The sequence below is a fragment of the Anas platyrhynchos genome, chromosome 2 (assembly GCF_047663525.1).
Source record: "Anas platyrhynchos isolate ZD024472 breed Pekin duck chromosome 2, IASCAAS_PekinDuck_T2T, whole genome shotgun sequence".
Classification (NCBI taxonomy): Eukaryota; Metazoa; Chordata; class Aves; order Anseriformes; family Anatidae; genus Anas; species Anas platyrhynchos.
In genome coordinates this window covers 29,840,514-29,862,005 of record NC_092588.1, presented here as the reverse complement: position 1 = coordinate 29,862,005, position 21,492 = coordinate 29,840,514, and the positions used below count along the sequence as shown (strand labels likewise).

The following is a 21,492-nucleotide window of genomic DNA, read 5'->3' as shown; positions in this document are numbered from 1 at the left end:
GTTTTAACCCCATCGCCATTTCCAGACATTTAGCCTTACATTTTACTCGAAAAAAGGAAACTTCATCCCTTGCTGTCCATCTCTGTGAGGCACGAGCTTGCTCCCCATGCCCTGACTCCCTTGCTCACAGCTGTGCTAGCAGCAGCCCAGGCTCTCTCTCATCTTCCCTGCCGACGTGCTTTGGGAGTAAGCGTGGATTGTGGTAAGTAACTGATGAAAATATAAATGAGTGAAAAGGCTCTGTTAACTTGTACACCGCAGCCTACTGCGGACATCGTCTTTGATTGCATCTGACCTCTGCAGATGGAGCTGCCCCAAACACCAGCAGACCTGTGCTTGCTTCTGCCTGCAATGCAACGCTATTATTCCCTCCGTGACACCGCTCTCTTTTTAGTAAATGACCTTTCACTACTCAGATCCTAGGGATCTGTTCTGTGTTTGATCACTTACATTTGAACAGTAAGCCAATCTAAAGCGTATTTTCCTCTACTGTGTAGATAAAACCTCAATTCTCAGAGATAATTGCAGTTTATAGTTGAGTTTTCAGATTGCTTTCTCCAAGACTCCAGTCCTGCAGACACTAAAACTACTGATTAAATTTAAACTTGGAAAGGAAAAGCGAGGAATTCAAATTTCGTTATATTAAACAAATCATTTACTCAAGCTGAACGGTTTCACTTGCACTCATCTGAGTTTCAAAAGTAGGAAAGCTATATAACTTGGTTTTTGTTCAAAATGAGCAAATGATGATGAAGGGATCTGAAAAGGGAAAGACTTAATGCTGTTTATCTCATATTTCATTTTTGCGTTCCCAAACATAAAAAATCTTTATTTAAAAAAAAAAACAAAAACAAAAAAAAAAAAACACAACAACCTCTTTTAGTTCAACAGACACTTCCAATGCAGTGTCTGTAGTATGCGCTGTGAGTTCTACAGTTACAATGCAAGATTAAATAAAAACTGTAAACACTGAACTTAAAAAAAAAATCAGTTTGCATTTCAGTATTGAAATTCTCTGGACTGTAACAAAATACCAAAGCCAGATCTGCTACATTCATCCCAATGCTAGGCCTCTGAAGACCTGCCCTCTGAAGCACCCCAACCGTGCCAGGAATGCGATGGTTATGACACCCCCTTCCCGACACATCCATGGCATCCTTCCAAATGCAATACAAAAACCTAAACCCACACCTTCCACCCTCCAGGAATGTCCGTAACTGCTAGGTTTTTAATTGCTACAGATCTATCCCTTCGCTGCAGATTTCATTGAAAAACAAAATTTTAGTGTCCATGTTTTCCATTGGATTCCTGTTTTTCCCACACATGCACATGACATGGCCACCAGAGCGTCCCCTCTCTACACTTCCATCTACACTAATTTCAGCACACCTTAGTGTGAAACACCTGAGATGCCAGGGAGAGTGATAAAATATTTTCACAACCTTAAAACGTTGGAGTTTGTAAGCAATAATTAAAGCACTGCAGCACCACTGCAGCTGAATGTCTGAGAAGCAATATTTATTGTGCCAATATTTTCTGAGCTGTTGGTTATTTTGGATACAGTGCTTCACAAAGATTTTCATTCATATTCATTGGTATCCTTAAGAACAGATGAGATGGGATGGACTTCATTTCATTTAGTGGTCAAAGTGAAGGATATTTATTCATGTTGCTAGCTCTTCTGCAGACCCTTTTCCATAACATTCATATGCTCCTGTTAATGAGGATTCTGCAGTATGACAACCTTCTGTCTCCAAATCACTTCATTAAAATTTAACTTTACCCTTTACTTGGGCATCTGAAGTAAAGTAGATAACCTCCTCAGCTCCATCAAGGTTTTAAAACAAACATCAAACTTCATTTCCATGGCATTTTTCTACTTCAAAACACCAGCTGAGTTTGTTCCAAAGAGCAAATGCAAGGGAAGATCACATGGGGTTGGACTAGATGATCTTCAGAGATCCCTTCCGACCTCATCCATTCCGTGATTGATCTCTAACTCTCCCACACATTCATAAACATCACCTGATTATCACAAGATGGTCTTCCACAACTGGACAGGACAAGTCATCTGTTAAGGTCATCAGCAAGCTTCAGAGGGAGGTGGACACTCTGGTCAAAGTGGGAGAAAGCTGCCCAGCCAACCCTGCCAGGGGGCGAACGGAGGAGGAATTCACCTGAGGGAATCATAGAATCATAAAATATCCCAAGTTGGAAGGGACCTATAAGGATCATTGAGTCCAACTCCTGGCACCACACGAATGTACAGCTGCAGCAGCACAGTCCTAGAGAGAAGACTGGAAGGGGCTTGGAAAGAGACAGAACTTCAAATGCCTGCCCTTACACACCTCTATATTCCAGAGAATATGGTTTTTAAAGATCAAACTGTGTTGAAGAGGAAGAGAGACTGGGTATTCCCTTAATTATATCAACAAATATTTAGTAAGTTCCCCAAGCAAAGGTTTTTATAGCTCTTCCTGTCGATTTTGGACAAACTGGCCAACAAGTCACCTCCAATTCTAAGGGAGCATTAAATTCATCTTCCAAATCATAGCACAAGTGACCAAGATGCTTATCATACTCTTGAATTTAGACTTTAGGTTTGTCTTCTACTTCCTTTTCTAAATCTGCTAATAACAGCAGCTTGATCTGCGTGCCTGAAAACATGCAAAAAATTTCTCATAGGTACGTAAGATCATTTATCTGTTCATAATTAACTATTTCATAAGAAACCTTTGAAAACGAACACATTTCCCATCATCTTATAATCCCATTCTCAAAACTAGTGTCATAATTAGTTCTAATGACATATTAAAGACATTTATTCATTCCCTTTTCCACCCTGTCAGGGAAGAAATGCCCATCTCTCAGAGGAAGGATGATGTTGCTTGCAGTTACAGAAAAGAGGAGCTTGACTGCTCTGGATTATCTGCATGAAGTTAAACAAAAAGGGTCTTAAAGCCTGTACCTTCGTTTCTTGAACTGTGAAATGGGAATGCTAACATATACTTTGAGAAGGAAGTTGGACCAGGTGACTTCCTGCAGTCCCCTTCCAACCTGAATTTTCTGATGATCCTATTTACTTTGAGACATGCAAGCATGAATGACAAGGGCAGTCAGTCATTACAGGGTTGATTATGAGTGAAAATATCAAGTACCCTAAAATTTTTGACGTTTTAATGCATAGCTTTTTACTAGGCAGGTGTCTGGAAAAAAACAAAAACAAAAAAACTAACAAGATGCTTGTGAACTTTGTGGTTTTCACAACTGTCATCTATGAGAGCCAGAGGAAAATGATGATCCTGTTCTGGATGACATGGCAAAACCAGATGCTATATGTTGGCTTTTAGAAAGCAAACAAACAAACAAAAAAAAAAAACACAACAAGACATACAGTTTGACTACTAGATTTTTAAGTGACATCATAGACAATAAACACAGAAGAAATTTCACTGAACATTTTGTGCAAGTGAATTTTCCAGGCAGGTTAAAAAAAAAGTATCTTTGCAGATAAGACTGATGCCAACATGTAATCACAAACAACAAAAAAGTCTCCCATGCATTTGTCATCTTGCAAGACAGAACACCCAATTTGTTGTCAGTTTTTCACCACTGTTACATGAGAATCTGCAGCTTTACTGGATGTTTCCTTTACACTCATTTTCAGCACTTGTCTAGAGGAATCATTCCCCTTCCCTCTGAAAACAGAGAACCCCTTCCCCCAAAGTTCAAGGTTCTAGGCTATTTTCTAGCCCCTTCTCTTTAAATCATTACCTAGGATGCAATTCTCAGTTTCCCCTTCTCTTACTATCATTCTACTTATATGTCAGAAAGAAATAAAAATACATAAATAAATCTTGAATTTCTTGCTGTGATATACATCATGTCTTAAAGAACAAATATTTTTTCTCAAAATATTTCCCTATAAATAGTTTATAATTAAAAGTGTAACTGCCCAGATGGTAGTGCCGAAGTCAAAAAAAAAATGCGTGCATTTACAATAGTTCCTCAAGGAATAAGAAATTAAAAAGCAATACCCAAATCCCCCAATCCGTATTTTGTAGGAATTCAATTTCTCTATGCCACTTTTTTCTATTAATTCATTTCATAGACCATGTCATGACCCAGCTCTACCCCTACAGAACGATATAAAAGAAAATAACATACTACAACCTCACTATCCCAAATAAGGCATTGCACGTTCCCATGAGTAGAAGCTGGCTGTAGGTATGAAAAAATAACACTGCCAGAAGCTGATTCTAAGTCTCGTTTAGAAGATTACTTATCAGGCAATGCTGAAGCTGGGTCAACAATCTCCTCCTGTTAAGGCACGTCCCCTTCTGGGGGTACTTCAGTTGCAGCACATGATAAAAGCAAAACCATTGCAAAAGCAATACAAAGTCCTACACTGCAGACAGTCTCAGCTCCCACTACTACTGTAAAACTTGCAGCATATCTTTCAAGGAGAGGAGTTGCTATCAACATTGGACTGCTTGTACATGAGTACTAGTAGTCTTAATAGTTCATAGTACCACTTGTCAAACTTGCCTTCAATATCCCAGTAGGAAAAAAAATTAGAAACAAAAAACAACTTTCCCTACCTTGCTGGAGGCACATCAATATTTGAAGAAACAACCTTGCGCTTCTGTTCAAGAAGACAAACAGAACGAGTGTTTTCCTTTTCATACTCATGAACTCTGCTCAGTTTTTTGGTCTCTGCTGTTTTTAAATCTTCCTCCTTTGTGGTGAACAGGAGAAACTGTTGGTCTGGCAGTTTTTGACTGATGTCACTTTTTACATCCTCCTGTTGAAATGCAGGGAAGGTCATTTCACGCTTGATGTTGGCTGCCTGCAAAATTAAAAGCAATTATTAAATTTTCCTCTAATTCTCCTAAAAAGTGGGGGGCAAAAAGCCCAATACCCACAGGCATTTACTTCTAATTAGCTCTCTGAATCATAGAACACCACTTCTTTGTCCTTCATAAATTCTGAAATTGCTTTAATTTCTGAGCAGTGTTGAAGACAGCCCAAGAAAACAAGCAGTTCTTGGCCACTACGTAAAGCAATCAGTTACCTCTGATTGCTAAATAGAAACAGGTATTTAAATTTAAATACTGTAAACCCCAGTATGTACAACTTACATTTACATGTACAGTTTGCGTTGTGTAACTATCCAAAAGAAGTCCTAGCCACCCTCCTCTTAAAATCCCAGTAAAGACGTCAGGGTTTATACAGATGCTTTCTAAAAGGCAACCAAGCAATGAAGAAGTTTCCAACAGCCATGTACAAGATACTTTTAGCAGTTATTTTTGTAAATGAGGATTTCTCTGTGAGCAGAGAGGTAAGTTGCCACAACACAAGTCATCTGCTGGGCAGCACAGAGCAGCAGGAGATGCCCGCAGAACCTCCATGAGCAGCCAGCCAACTCCACCACCAACACGGAGCATGGACACGCACAGGAGTGGCCTCAGCTCCTGCAGCTGCTTCACATACACAAAATGAGTGCCTTAACCAAGCCACTCTTTCTTGCCAGCGAGTAAACTGAAGTCTGGGATGTACAATTTCCTCTGAAACACCGCTCCCTGGCCAGCCACTCTTCCTCAGCTCCACAGGGGCAGGCCATCTCGCAGGCCCTTACAGCCCACTGCTCCATGTTGGGTGAGCCCCTCAGCCTGCTAACATCCTCGTGCCTGTATGACCACATGAGGACATGACAGGGCTAACCAGAAGCTCATGTATTATTTCTAGGTGTCTGTGCTTTTAATATCAGGAGCCTCAACCACCTACTTGCTGGAAGCCCCAGAGAAGGCCCTGAAGGTTGACAGCCCCCAGCAGAAGACAGCTAGCAGAAATGCCTGGCTTGAACAGACGCGCTTCCAGAGCACATGAACTGCCCCAGAGAAACCCAGACATCCCCTGAGACCCACAACCTGGATTTTTAGACTCCTGTAAACTACTGCTGAGCTTTACAGTGAAGAAATCCAGAACGTGCTACCCTCAGGTACCAACAACATGAATAAGCTGTGTAAATTCTCCCACCTTACTCCTTCTTTTCATTGTGTTCAAAAAAAATACTGCAGATGTAATGAATACTGACATCTATACATAAGCAAGAATATATTCTCCCCACAAATCTATTTATAACTTCCAGACCTTAGCAGGTGTAACAATGGTGCAAGCTATCCTAAATTCACAGGAAAGACAATCTTGTCAAGGTAATTTTGTTACATTATGCAAAGCCTATGTCACCACTAACACACAAATACTTAGGACCGATGATTTAATGTCTCTCATTCTCATGTTTCCATGGAAGGGCTTTTGGCAGTTGCTTCAAGAACAAAGCTGGAATTGTTGCTTTATGAATGTAAATAGTAGAAAGAATTAGTCATTTTACACTTCTTCACACACAAACAGATGACACATTACCAAGAAAATTTGCCTGGAAGACAAAACAGTCAGCATGTGATCACACAAAATTAAGCGAAGACATAAACAATATAAATTTAATTATGATTTAATGATTATTTTCAGAAAACTTAGACTTACACTAAGTCCTGTTCTGAGGATTTTAACGGATGCTGAGGTGCCTTCCATTTGCATCAAAGTTACCTTAGAAGTGAGGCACTAAAGAAAAAAAAATGCTTGAGAACACCCAGGTTCCACTATCAGGCCCCTAGACATCAGACAAAGCCAAATGAAGGTATGTATAAAAACGTGAATCCCACTGTCTTCTTTCTCTCAGGCAGATTCCCCTCTTACCTACCCTCCGATTCCAGACTGAACACACTACTCATCAGGATTATTACCCAATAAATTCATGATTTCAAAGGATTTTTTTTCAACACATGGAACTATTATGTCTTATTTGTTGTCAGCAAATATACTGTCACACATTTGTAAGTTTACTTTACAGACCTAGTGAGCACAAAAGGTTGCAGACTTGCAGACTCAGACTAATTTAGCGGTTGGACAAATAAAGTCCAAAGCAAAAAGCAGAATACTTGTACTGTGATACCAGATTGTCTATTCATATATATATACATATATATATGAAAATTATTCATATGCAGTTCAAACATATTCAAATAATGGTTTGTTTTTCATATGTCAATATGCTGTAATAAATACCCAAACCTATCCAAGCATGTGAAAGTGAAAAAATGACAAAAACCACAGAGGCAAATATTCCGAAGGTTGCAGAGCTGCTGCCAAACAGTTCAGGTCCGCTGGTTAAATGGCCAGAAATGGCAGAAGACCAAAACTAATGCTTATTCTGTTTTCAACAGATACTTGAAAAAAAATGATTAACATCTTTTTAAACATCCCCTTGACGGTGATTTCAGATAAAGAATCTTTTCTGCTTTAAAAATAGGTGGTGATAACAGAAAGACAAGACTTTATCTCGGTAGCCACTGTCTGATAACTCTCTCCTGCCCTGCAGACAGGTTTTTGTCTTTAACTCATTCGTGTCTATAAGAATCACTTCCACTTGAGACACCTGCCTATGTGGTACCTGAGCTTTTTACAGAAATCCAACCACTACATGAGCAGACATGGATGTGGGAGCACCAAGTGCCACTAGCAATTTGACTGATCAAGTTCCTCACTTTTCAGTAAATCCATTGATTAACCATTGGGACTACTCTGCCCTCAAGTTCTGCTTCACAATTATTCACAGTTCTGAGATACCACTGCCAATTGCTAATGCAGCTTTCCAGGTAAGTTAACTATTCTGCTATATCTTACCAGAAAGATTTTTTCCATGGATCCCTCGTAGCCTTTTAACCATTTCAAGGCTTTTGGTGGTTCTGTAAAGCCGCAACGCGTTTCAGCAAAAACTTACTGGAAGGTCTGGCATAAGCAGATAGCGCCTCACTGACAGCTGTACACTAACACGGTTCCATCAACTTATTCCAGCTTACTTCTGACACCTTACAAAGCAGTTGTTAAACCACCTGATTACCTTGTTTGCTAATGGTTTGGCTTTTCTTGTCATCATACCTTAGTACTTGCCACCTTATTGCCTCCGGTATCAATGGCTGATAAGAACTTGCAGTTTTTCCATACACACAACTAATTATCACTCATACAAGCCATTTTATGCTAGGGTAACTGCTTTTCTATGTAATTCATTGCATATTTTTGCCCTCAAGACATCAGTAACCTTCAGCTTGCTTTTAGCTAAGTGCTTGCAACCTGCCCTCTGGCAACTGACATTGCTTGGAAGCTCGGGTACAAAACTACGAGTTAGAAGCAATCTGCACATTTTAATCTAACCTTGTCTCTATCTGCAGTTATCATCACCTCCTTCTGACAACTTCCCTCCTGCGGTGGTTGGGCACGTGAAACTGTTGATACGTGTGGAAATGACAGCTCAATGTTACCTGTAGCCTCCTCCCTGCAGCTCCGCTCTGGCACTCGCATGTCCTTTGGGTCCTGCTCCTTTACTCTTCTTGCTGTTTTGCAACAAATACTGGCCCTCCTACTCCTTCTCCCTTGCGTTTTCAACAACAAATAGCATGAACATTTCCACAAACTTCTTCAGAGACATGAAGCAGGAGGCCACAGAGCCTCCTCCCTTCATTCAGTCTGCAATCCTCCCCCTCTCTGAGGTCAGCAGATCGGGATTGTGGCAGCCACGCTCCAACAAGCCAGAAGCAGGTGCTGCTGCAGCTAGGCAGCTTGGTGATCTTCCCACGAAAACTGAAAGTAGCTTTTTATGCTTTGGTTTTTGAGCAGAAACTTTGCTAAACGCAAAGTGGAAAGAGTTTTAGTTTCTGTTATGAAGTTGCCAAGATGGTACTTTGGTCGAGGTTTTTAAGTTCTTTCTTGATTCATTATTTTTAACTAAAGTAGTATAATACTCAATATTACAGCTAAAAGATTACCAGGACTAGCACTAGAAAAAGGAGACCCATCTTTTATTTACAACCAAACTGAGTGACTTCAGTTTGGCAGACTATACACGCCACCTCAAGTACAACCCCATGGGGCTTTTAGCATCTTCCCTCGCTTTTCGTGTATTGCTGCTTAAAAACTGAAGTTAGTTCATTTCAGATAGGAGCTCATTCACCAACAAGGGGCCGGACATCACTCAGTGCGATGGGATGGAGTGAGAAGAGCGTGGCCACCCAGCACTGAGCACTGCTCATCCAAGTTGGAAATTCAGAGAAATTTCTTTTCAGTAAGAGCAGTCAGGCATTGGTTTGGGTTGCGGGTTGCCCAGGGAGGTGGTGGAGTCACCATCCCTGGGGGTGATCAAGGAAAGGTTGGACGTGGTGCTTAGGGACACAGTTTAGTGGGTGACATTGGTGGTAGGGTGGTGGTTGGACTAGATGATCCTGGAGGTCTTTTCCAACCCTAATTATTCTATGATCCAACCTCTGTGAAGCTGTGCTGATTCATGCCAGCTGAAGATGTGGCCACACACATGGGCTGCCGAGCAGCCACCCAGCAATCAGAAGCTAACTCTCATTTGTCCTCATGTGTCTGCTGGGACTCTGGAAGGACTAAGATGTCCAAGCAAGTCCCCTCTCTGCACAGCTCAAATCCTAGAGGCCTGGGTAAATTAAATAATCTTGCTACTATGGTCTACTTGTGCCATTGCACCTTTTTTTTTTTTTTTCTGTTGCCAAATAAAAGAGCTCATTTTACTACAAAAAGTAGCTCTAGAAACATTACAAAATTATTTTATGATGAGGGTGGGGAATAAATAAATATTGACTGCGTCCAAAACTCCCTATAAAAAAATGCCAATGGGAATATGCTTTGGGAAACTAGCGTTTAAAAAAAAAAAAAAAAAAAGACACACAACACCTTATCTTAATATTCCTCATGCCATTGCCACGCTTCCATTTTCATACAAACTTCCTTTTCTCCCTCAACCCATAAAGTCAGACTTCCAGCATTTCAACTCAAGGTCACTGTAATTGGATTCTGCCCCAGTGTCACCTCAAAACAAGATCCCTAATAAAACACCCTGGCTGCTTTCCAAATTAGGAAGGATTTCATTAAAATACAAAACAAAACACACACCAACAGTCACTCTGCTCCCATTCTGGATAAATTTCCATTGTTGACAGATAAATATTTTAACTTAATTGTGAGCACTTGGCTTACGTACAGTATCAACACTATATAGCTGTTAAAGAAGACACAGTTCAAGATGAGGATTTTGGATTTCTGTCTGATTTATTATGCAATTAGTTGGTCTAATTTCATCAACCCTCCCCCTCACCTTACTAGTAAACACACCAATAGCCACTGGATGGCTTAGTACCATCCCACCTGCCACACGACTCTGTTGTATTTCACAGGTAATTTTCCCATTCTGACTTTTGTCTCTTCTAATTCCTGTAATAAATGCAAAGATGATATGTGTTAGGGACTGCCAACTTCCATCTGGTAAGAAACCACAAGTCACTGTTTGTTTTTTTTTTAAAAACATGACTTTACCAATTTTGATCTATCACTGAACAAATACACAGTTCAAGGGCAGAAAGGAAGGAGGAATCAATGTATTTCAACCTAGCAATACTAATAGAAAGGGCAAATAATAATAATGAAATTAATATATTTAACATGATATACATTCAGCCAAAGTAAGAGATCATTTCTTGTGTTTTTTTTTTTCAAGCCTATTTTCAGGCACAGCCTGAACAGCCGGCTATGTTCTAGGGACAGCGATAAGCCTATCCATTTTTCAGTACAAGAAAGAAATCAGAAGTAGAGTTCACAGCAAAACAGAATAAGCAGCAATGAGAAACACTGAACTTACTACCAAGATAACATCATACAAGTAAAAAATATTTAAATTAAATCCCCAAAAGGACAAAGGCTTTGGTTTATTCTTCCTATTTCATACACTATTTGCAGTTGGAGTTCCTTTGGCAGTGTGCTTTATGTAAGCAGGATCTCATTTCTGTCATCCCCAAACTGCCTTCTCACCGGAAGGAAAGAACACATTGTACAAACTGAACTCCTATTTCACCAGAAATCTCTATTCATACAGGAATACAAAGAGATAAGACAGTTTCTTGTAATGATGCTTGGAAATAATCTGCCTTGAATTTCAATGTATTATTACATTTTGGAGTATACTTTGCATTTAATTACTTGCTTCACCAGCTATTGCTCATTACACATAAACCTTGTCAATCTAACCACTGCAAGCATTTGTAAACTGTTTCTCTCTAACTATACCTAAGATAATGCATTTTAAGGTCACCGTATGTATTTTTTCCAATACATCAGTGTGACCGTAGTATTCAGTTTCAACCTGGGTAGGATGAAGTCTGTATCTTCACCATTTGCCTGAATATACAAAAGTGTTATGAGAATGTATTTTCTAAACATTAAAATGTGAATCTAAAGATTTACGTTGTGTGGATACACAATATGGCACTGGCAGCAAGAACTGGAGTCAGCAAGAAGTTTCTATCCCTTCACCCTGAGGGAAGGACCATCAGTTTGCAATGTCTGAAATTCAGCAATAACTGACACAGGAAGCACAAGCAGTATTAAAACTGGATAAAGACGTATTAATAAGATAGAATCACAGAATGGTTGGGGTTGGAAGGGACCTCAAAGACCACCTAGTTCTAACCACCTGCCATAGGCAGGGACGCCACCCACTAGATCAGGTTGCTCAGGGCCTCATCCAACCTGGTCTTGAACAACCAGCAATCAATGGCCCTTCCCGTACACCATTTTCAGTTCTAAAAACAAATAATCCAGAGACATTACAGCCTTTTGTCCCTCTGTCACAGAAACAAAGGGACAAAGTCATGAAAGAAGATTTGGCAACTTCCTCTCCCATTCTAAATGGGGCCATAAATTTCTTACAGAAAAGTACACACGACATCACTTCTAAGATAGTCACACACCAATTAGTAACAACCACCAAGTATTAATACCAACTATCGAGTGCGTGCGTCTTCACAATTTGTTTGCAATGTTTAAATCTGAAACAAACAAGCACAAAACCTCAGTGCTCAGTATTTTGGATATTCTATGAACACAAGTGGATTACTAGGGTCAAATGGATTGAGGCTCTTTCCAGCCTGGACCTCTCTGGAAGACAGCCACCGCACACAGAAGTCCTTGGAAGGATCTCAGCAGAGGCCCTTGAGTCCCATCTTCGTTTTCTTAAACAAAAGAAGGAAAAGCAATTTGCCTCTAGACACCTAAAAATTAAGAAGCTGGTTTGGAAAACCTTGCGCAGAAGGAAAGGAGAGGACTGTATTTGCAGGACAGGTTCATTTTTCACTCAGCAATCCTGTTACTGCACGTTAAGCTCTGCTAAGCCCGCTCACCGTCAAACACTCGGCTTTCCACCGGACGCAAATTAAAAAGGGCTTGGTTGGCCCAGAATGGGAAGCCATAATTGCTTTCCCAATTATTGGTTTCCCAAATGGCGAGTTTAAAATTAACTAAGCCAATTATCACGTTTCCCCGAGGTGGCATACGTGCCTGGCTCTGCGAGTCGGAGGTCCCCGTGAGACATTACGTGCTTTCTGCCCCCGGACACCAGACGGGAGAGGGACTGACAACGTGCCACCGGGCTGGTCATGGAGCAGGAGAGGAGAGAAGAACAGGGTGCACCTGGGTCTGTCTGTCCATCCCTAGGAAAGCTTGAAAAAAATGGGAGCTAAAAATGAGTGTGTTAACACGGTAGAGAACAAATTCATTAAGCTACAAGCTTTTTCTCTCTCCTTTCTATTATGGGGCTAGCTGTAATCGCAAGCTGTAATTACTGAGTGCCATCAAATCAGGCGTTCCTATCGCAGTGGCTGAAGGTTTGAAACCTCACACCAAGGTAGTTTCTGTGAACATCTGCAAGCATTATTCTGTGAAAGCTATTTGTCCTGTGGACATCGATTTCTCCTGAAACAATGATTTTTTTCTACTGTAAGAGATGTAAAGAGGGTCTTAGAAGCTAACAGACAAGTATCTGGTGTCTCTGCTGACCCTGAGTTTGGTTCCGTCTACATTAAGTTGTACACTACAGCTTTAGCTCCAAGTAGTTTAACAGAGCCTTGGGTATGGACTCTGTAAGGGGTATTTGCCAAATTTCATGTGTAAATAAAACATTTCAATCAAGGAATCTACATTAATCCTTGATTTCAAGTATTTCAAGGCCACTGCTGAAGGTGTATGAGAAGCTCAGCTTCTCTTTCCATTTTCCAGTGGTTTGGGACAAGTAAGAAAGTGGTTCAAAGCAGGATGGAGAAATACCACCGCTTCTTCGATACCGTCGTTCAGGATTAAGCAAGCAGAGCTCCCAAAATCAAAGCATCTGAGAGGCAGGGGAAACTTTCCATGCATAGCAGAAAGATTTTGGGAAGGCTGCCTCACTGGCTCCTCGGGCCAGCCTTGTTCATCTGCATCTGAAAGCTCTTCTCTGCCTGGACTGAGACGGAGAGTGAGTGTGAGGAAGAGGAAAGATTAGCCTCGTTTGCAAGATCTCTTGCAAGTAAGGTACAGAGAGGTACAAATCTTCTAAGGTCAGAAGCGATTGCCTGAGTTTGGAAGCAGCCAGCCAAGACGAGAGACTGGAGATCACAGATCCCTTAAAAGGGTGTGAATGTTTAATCCATTTTCCTAAGCATCTTTGCGGAAAAAAGGGGCTTTTTTCCTAATTATTATGATTATTTACGATGGGATTTCAGATGTATCCAATTTCTGAATGAAACAGATACTGTGGAGAAAAGCTTCAAGGGTTGGTGCTGATCTGTGGAGGAGATACTGCCTCAGTGCTACGGACACGTCCTTGTCTCCTCTAGCTCAGCTCCAGCCGGGAAGCAGAAAGCCTGCTCCTCCAGAGGAGATCAACACGTAAGGAGCACTGCCACCAGTTTACAGGTTCTCCCAAAGCTATGTTTGGCTCCAGACAAAAACATTGCCAGTTTTCCTGCTGAGTGGGAGAGGCGCCAACAGTGGAGTTTATTTTGGGGCCTGACTACGCAGAGGAGTGGTATCACAGAGTTTCATCGCATTATCCCTGGAGGCAAGGGAACAGCACAAGCAGAAACACGCAGAGGCAAGAAGTGACCCTCGCTTCCTCAGCCACTCTAGAAACCAGCCCCTGGCAAAGCAGATGGACACAACAAAGTGTCTGAGGGGAGAAGAGCCTTCACCAAGAGCACGAAGGACAACCTAGCCCCAAATCCCACACACAGCCCACCCAGTCAAGTGGATGCTGTCCTCAAAGGGTGAAGACCCGCTCCCTTCTCTTGCTTTTCTTTTCCTCATAAAGGAACATAAAGATATTTGGCAAGCCCCTGCCTGAGCCACTGTCCCCACCAGAAGCCTACAGGCTCTTCACTGCACTCGTTTCCCTCTGTTTGGGTGAGTTATGGCAGCCCACCAAAGCCTGCACCAAGGCCACCAGTGCACTGCTGGGAGGAAAGAAACAAAGGAAAGATGGGAAGGGGACACTTTACCCCTTATTGTGCTGATGAAACCAAACAGCTCGCCATGGCTCCTCAAACAGCACCCAGTTTTACCCAGCTTTTTGGGCAGCAGGGCCTGAGCACTGCTGCTCCCACTGAGGGGGAAGGGGCAAGAGGAAGGCCGGCAGAAGAAGCTGCTCTCCTCCCGCCCTGCCAACGGAAGGACACCTGCATACAACACCACTGGCCATGAATTTTGAAGAAAAAGATCACTCTAAACCCTTGGCAACTACAATTTTACCCTTATTAACTTTCCTTTTTCCACACAGCTCTGCGCCACCTCCCGCAGCCCTGTGAACCACGAGGCGCTGAGGAGCCACCACTCACCCAGGCAGTACGAGCAGCAAGATCTGCACCACAGTGCTCTCTTTAGAAGTGTTTTACAGTAGTAAAAAAGTCGTTTCAGATTTTTGCCTCATACAGTACTTACATTACTCATAACTACATAAAAAAGAGACTTGTTAAGAAATATGGGATCCAGTATGTTCAATTTAAACACAGTTCTTCTGGCCATTTCAGAGGCATAGGCACGGATGTACAAAAGATCACGTTGGCCCAAACCTTTATCTCACCAAATTTACAAAGTCTAACCTACATAAAGTTATCATGCAAATTGTTCTCTATGTCAGAACGATGGAGGCATTAGCCACTTCTGCTGAAGCAGAAAATTTTCTAAGTAACCATACAATCTTGAAACTACTCATCATAATTGCAACGTCTACCTAAAGTCCGAGTAACCTTTTATCCACTGCATTAAAAAACACGTTCAAGATGGTAAAATGATGAGCTATGTAATTTCTCACTTCGGTATCTAATCACCAAGGCGTTTTACCTTCTCTGGTTCTGTGCCCAGTGATGGCAGCTGCCTCCTGTAGTCTGAAGCAATCCTTAAAGATGAATGGACTGCTGCAGAAAGGTTTTTAGGAGGCCAATGGATGCACACCTGTGGTTAGGTAATTAGGTTGAAATGCCAAATCTGCTTGAACTAAAGACATTTTTCCATCAACTTCAGCTGGGTCAGGATTTTATGGAAGTTCGACTCTATCTTTTGTGAAATCCGTAATAAAAAGATCTGTATTTTTATCCAAAGTTCAGGCAACAGGAGCTGTTCCGTTTCCTGTCTTCATTAGTTTTGTTGTCAGACAACAAATACCACCCACACACGTACTTCTTAACACAATGAGGCGAACGTCACCGCGGCTCTCGTTTCAGATTGGGGAGCCTGGCCAGTCTCCAGAGTGGTGAAAGTGAGCGGGCTGCTGGTCGGGGCGGGTGGCACTGGGCTCCCACATCACCAACACTGCTCCACGACGTCTGAGCTGAACACCACACAAGTTAATGCCCGCTTTTCGTTCGCTCTGTACTTCCTGTTCAATCTTTACAAATAAACAAAAACACTAATTACAGTCTCTCTCTTTGCCTACCATCCTTCTGTACTCTTTTGGCTGACCTCGAGCAATAGGAATGGCCAAGCTGCTGGCTATTTTTAGGAATAAATTCTTCAATAAATCACTTGAAAGCATTACAAATACTCAAGGGTAATGATGGGAAAGCCAACGGGCACTCTTACTCTGAGAAAAAATAAATAAACCCATCATTGCTCAATCCGCAGCAGGATTTGCAGAGTGGACACCAGCCAGGACCAGCATGCTCCTGACTGCCCGAGCAGCAAAACCCCGCTTTGATACGGCCGGGCTGCATGGTTTGGGGCATGGGTTTATTGCCCCAGTCCCTTCAGATCTCTACAATGCTCTCAGAGGGATAGAGATCCTGCTCGAACAGTGGGGAGCCTTCGATCACACAGATCGATGGCCGGACCATGAAAAGCCCTTTTCCAGTGTGGAGTTTTCAGAGGGAAAAGGATGGAGCAGCACACACCTGCCCTCTGGTACAAACCGTGTATGAAGGGCAGCTACAGGATCGCTCTGAGCCGAGCTCAGCCGGCGTGAAACCAATCCAGCAAGCAGGGATCCAACCTGCTAGCAGCTCCGCTACACCTCCTTAGTCTCCCATAATTACAGTTTTCTAATACAGCTCCTTGTAAGGCCAGAGTAGTTACCCTTGGTCCGTGTCCAACCAACAACAAAAAAATAAGCCACATCAAAACCCCCCAGCAAATTACTCTCATTCATTCTTTATTATGGGAGATTCAGGGAAAAAAAAAAAATAATCTTACGATCTCACCACCCCCACCTCTGCCTCCACTAAGCCATACTATGTACAAACTTTTTTTTTTTTTTAATTTTTAATAAGGAAGAAAAAAATCCCAAGTTTACTTGGGCAGTTTCCAGACCAACTTCACTTGCCAGGTTTCCACACTCGAGGTCGATAACTGAACGCAGTTGGAAAGATAAAAATGATGTTTACTTTCTTGCAAAACCATGGCTAAGCTGCTGATGTGAATAGCTGTACATTGTCTTAACTTCCTGGGCTGCCACAGCATCCATTTGTTCTCCCTCGTGTCACACTTCAGCTTCACAGGAGCAGGTAGAGTAGCACTATGCTTGCTCTGGGTCCCCACACAGCCCAGTATAACAGGGTCCTGCTCCCAGACCACAACACCAGGTCTGTTATAGGGACACTTCTAAAAATACTCGTAGTTACTATCATTACTAGTCTGAGAGCACTTTTCAGTTTACCCTTAGTAGGCAAGTTCCTAAAGTGTTCTTGATATCTCCCCACCACGAAGCGGATCTGGTATTTGCTGAATTCTGCACTTTGCAAATTGCCAGTTAAAATATAGTTGTAAGGACATAAGAAAGCTAAATTCAATAGCACTTTACTAATCAAGCAAAAATTAAGTTTGTTTTGCCTGAGGCGTGACTATAATCCATTCCAACAGTAAATCTGAAATTTGATTTAAAGGATGACAATAAATTAATACCTGGCTTTAGAAAGAGCGCAGAGAAAAGGAGCTAAGAGCTCAACCAAGCGAAACAAAGCAACAAATTAGAGGCAACTAATTGCTTCCAGACACAGTCTGAAGATTCTTCTACGTTGCACATATTGGATGTACGTCTCCATCAAAAAAAAAAAAAAGTATGACCAAAAGCGCACTTTTTACTGGATTAATCTAGTTTGCTACCAACAGCTGCCACCCGCACTTAGACCCTTTATCAGTGCCTTGTCCGTGCTCTGCACTTTGCACTTGCTGCAATTTCCACATCGCAAGGTGGGACAAACTGAGGGCACCTCAGTGTGCAAGGAGTTGAAATCCTGGTTATCCGGTGTGAGTTTTCATACGCCTGCAGTGTCATATTCTGGGAGCTGCGTATTTGGGGGAACAACTCCATTTGCAGTAAATTCGTCTTTCTGAAGTACAAAAGTACTCACACACAAGCCCAACACCTAGAATGAATGATTTTACAGGTGCTTACGGCAAGGCAAAGGGCACAGCCCATGGAAACATAATGCTGGAGGAGCGGGAGCAGCCCCGCAGCAGGACGGGTTCAAAATGCCCCGTTTCCATAGTTTGAGCCTGGGCACAGAACTGGAGGTGAAGCAGGTGGGCTAAGCAGAAGCCACTAAGCCCCTTACCATTTTAACAGCAGAGAAAATACGGTGACACTTTGGCAAGTTAACAAACACAGACTTGTGATACCAGCCCAAATCCTCAATCCCAGCGCTCCGGTGGTTGCAGCGGGGCTGGCTGGGGGCTGACAGAGCCCGTCCACCTCTTCCTCTCGTATCGCCACAAAGAGCAGTGCCCACAGCGTGAAGCAGGCCCAGCAGAGCACAGATTCGGCTGTTCATGGTGTCCGAACCAACCCAGGCACACTGCTTTGCGGTCTCTACACAGCACGTAGCATCCAAGAAGCATACAGGGCACAGCGGAGGGGGGCTGCTCACCGAAGGATTTCTCATCAGACCACCACTTTTCCAACTCAAGCTTGGAAAAACAAGAACTTGTGAAACTGCCATGAGCATACAAAATAAAGCACCGTCTTACTAATTACACAGGTTCTGATGCAGCGGGAGTATCAGCAGGAAGCATTCCGCTGGGATTCACCGAAACTCCATATAAAAGATGAAATGAACAGGACTGCAAATTAATCCATGCTACGAGACAAAGCATTGGTAATTATGCTATTTTTCTTTCTCGTCTGATTTCAAATGGCTGTAAATCTAGATGCAGCCAAAGCAGAAACTGTGGGTTAGACCAGAAGAGTTTCACATGTGAAATGAGTTGGTACAACCAGCACCTCAGCACTACTTGTTTTTCCAGTACATACGAACGGGCATATCTGACAATATCAGAGATCCCAGCAGCTCTGGGCAAGGCTTTACAGATGCCGAAGGTTTCCCTGGCTGTCCTTGCACTACCCACCAGCTATGTGCAGCATCACGTTGGAACAGCAGGGGAAAAGGGGAGGGGAAAAAACGTGTGCTCTTCAGCGTCCAGCCTCCACCTCTCGCATAACGGTGTGGCCACAGTGACAAAGTGAAGCACTCCCTTGCTCCCTCCCTATTTATTCTCTCTTTCCAAGACTTCTGAAATCGGAGATGTGAGATTTGTCTCTGGAAAGTACTTCTACCTATCTCTCCCCACGCTTTAAAGTGGTGGTCAGGAACTGACCACCACGGTGCAACCACACAGGGGACTTCTTCCCACTGGAGAAAACACAACTGATGGCATAGGTGCTGTTCGTTTTGACTACTGGACCAAATTCTCAGGCTCTGAGAAAAGCATACTGCAAGAACAGGGCCCAAACGACCTCACTTTCGACTCTGATTGAGTTCCAAAGTTCTTTGGGACGTCTCCTGTTCCGGAGATGCCATCACAATCCATGTCCCACCTCCACAGCAGATCCCCATCCAGCTCACTTAGCTCCTGGGGTGGAAATGCTCCCAACCCCACGCCAGCTCTCCGTCTGCCTGGGATCCAGTCTGACTCACCATGGGCACAGGCCTATTATCCTCTCGCAGTTCTGCGGTCAGTGCCCTGCATGCCTGCTTTTCCCACTTAATCCCTTCCTTTAAACCTGTCTGAAAGAACCCCTAGATTGAGCTTTCTGCACTCCTACACCATCAGTCTCTAAAGAGATGTACCAAAAGCAAACAGTTTAATTTCTTTAAATTATTAAATTGCAATATTTTTCCAAGCTTATAGTACTTAAAAGTGTAAGCACTGAAAGCAAAAACAGAGTGGGTCACAAGATATAGAAACAGATACAGGTACAGTTATTAGAAATACCCTTGCATATGCAGTAAATACCTGCACCTACTTGCTGAACCACAGTGCTGTGGAGGGCTCGAGGGTTTATTACACATAACACACGCTGCTCCTGTGACCTCATCTACGAAGGAGATTTACTTTCCAGGGGTGAAACCACCTGCAGGGGTGATGTTCTCATATGCACACACAGACTTAAAAAAAAAAAAAAAAAAGTAACAGCCACCTCAACTTGTACGCTGTACCTGACCTACACTGACAGCGTGCTGAGGGTTGATGAAGAGAAGGGCACCCTCTGGGAGCCCTCGTGCGGGCTGTCACCATGCTGAGCGCTGTTTCGGCCTGCTGGGCTGATCAGAAGCCCTTTGCCCTCGCTGCAGGGGCTGCCTCCATCCAAACCTCTGCTGATGCCCGGTGCCCAAGCACCCAGCACCACGGGGAGCTGCAGCAGCACGGCTCGGACACCTGGGCCATGACCACGCGTCAGACAGCGTGTCTGGCAGCCCAGCACGCCGGGCAGCGGCACCGAGAGCCTGGTGGCCAAGCTGGGCTGGGCTCGCCTTGGCACTGCCGCCTCGAACTTGCTGAAGCCAAGCTGTTCGGGGCCAGCTGGTGCTGCCGCCGCTTCCCCTCTGCGCTTTGCTTTCTCCCTGCGGACGCGGGGCGCGATCCAAAGGTCCCGTGGCTCCGCTGCACGGCTCCGCTGCACGGCCTCTCCTCGCCTCCTGTTCAGCAAGAGTCAGCACACGGATTGCAAACCCAAACAAACACCACAACCAGCAGAGCCCGAGAGGCACCGCTACAACTCCGGGGCGTGTTCATTCTCCACGCTCAGCCCTTACCCGCCACGGCCGTGCCCGCGGGACCCCGGCACCCGCTGCGGGACCCCCCGGGTGGGGCTCCCCGTGGCCCCGGCCGCTTTGTCCGGGACTTGTTGAGCCGGGGCCGGGCGGTGCCGAGCCGCCCCCGGAGCCCCAACCCCGGCCCAGGGCCCCGCCGCCGCCGCCCGGGACGCACCTTGGGGCCCTTGCCGCGGAGGGGGGGGCTGCCCGAGGCGGCACCGCCACCGCCGCCTTCCTCGTCCTCCTCTTCCTCGTCCACCTCCACCACCGCCGCGTCCTCGTCCTCGTCCTCCTCCTCCACCGCCGCGGCCGAGCCCTCCCTGCGGGCCGGCCTCCAGCCGCTCTCGGCCTTGGGGGGCCCGCAGGAGCCCAGCCGCCGGCTGCCCACGCTGGGGCGCTTGGCCAGGCGCCGCGCCTGCATCCCGCCTCCGCCCGGCACCGGCACCGAGCCCCGGGGGCGGCGGCGCTCACCGGGGGGCGGCGGCGGCCATGGAGGGGCGGGGGGGGGGGGGGGGCCGGTGGCCGCCCCGCCGCTCGCCCACCTGCTCGCTCCCTCCCTCCTTTCTCCCCTCCCTCCTCCTCCTCCTCCTCCTCCTCCTCCGGCCTCCCCGCCGCCGCCCACCTGCTCCGCTCCGCGCCGGGCCCGGCCGCGGCGAGGGCGAGGCGGAGGCCGAGGGGTGCGGCACCGGCACCGCCGCCCCCCCCTCCCCTCCTCCCCTCCTCCTCCTTCTCCTCCTCCTCCTCCTCCTCCTCCTCCTCCTCCTCTCCGCGGCCGCCGGGCCCGGGCCCGCCGGAGGAGGCCTCCCGACCGGGGGGGGGGAGGGTCGGGCTGCTGCAAAAACGGCGGGGAGAGAAAAAATACAACTTTTTGGGAAAAGGAAAAAAAAAAGCAGCAGAAGCATTTTCTTCTATTTTTTTTTTTCCTTCTCCAAGATGAGAAGCTTGCTTCTGAAGCGGGCCGGCCAGAACTATCACCCCTGAGGATTTTAGTCACCCTTAGGCTTGTTACTTGTTTTTTTTTAAC

At 44.7% G+C, this 21,492-nt stretch overlaps 1 protein-coding gene across 5 annotated transcripts in view; it reads right to left on the bottom strand.

Moving 5' to 3' along the window:
* ZNF704 (zinc finger protein 704) overlaps positions 1-21,216 on the bottom strand; it is a 96,036-nt gene extending 74,820 nt beyond the window's left edge. For 3 of the 5 annotated variants that reach the window (XR_011807435.1, XR_005263379.2, XM_038174708.2), the window contains exons 1-2: positions 20,644-20,985; positions 4,602-4,849 (exon numbers count right to left, since the gene is read on the bottom strand). Coding sequence is in view for 3 of the 5 variants with exons in the window: in XM_038174708.2 (XP_038030636.1) it covers positions 4,602-4,849; positions 20,644-20,889 (494 nt within the window). In the remaining 2 variants the exon portion in view is untranslated. Of the gene's footprint in view, positions 1-4,601; positions 4,850-20,643; positions 20,990-21,090 lie in introns of those variants that run through there. The other 2 variants (XM_038174710.2, XM_038174709.2) reach the window with 2 other exon arrangements.
* Positions 21,217-21,492: the final 276 nt, after the last annotated feature.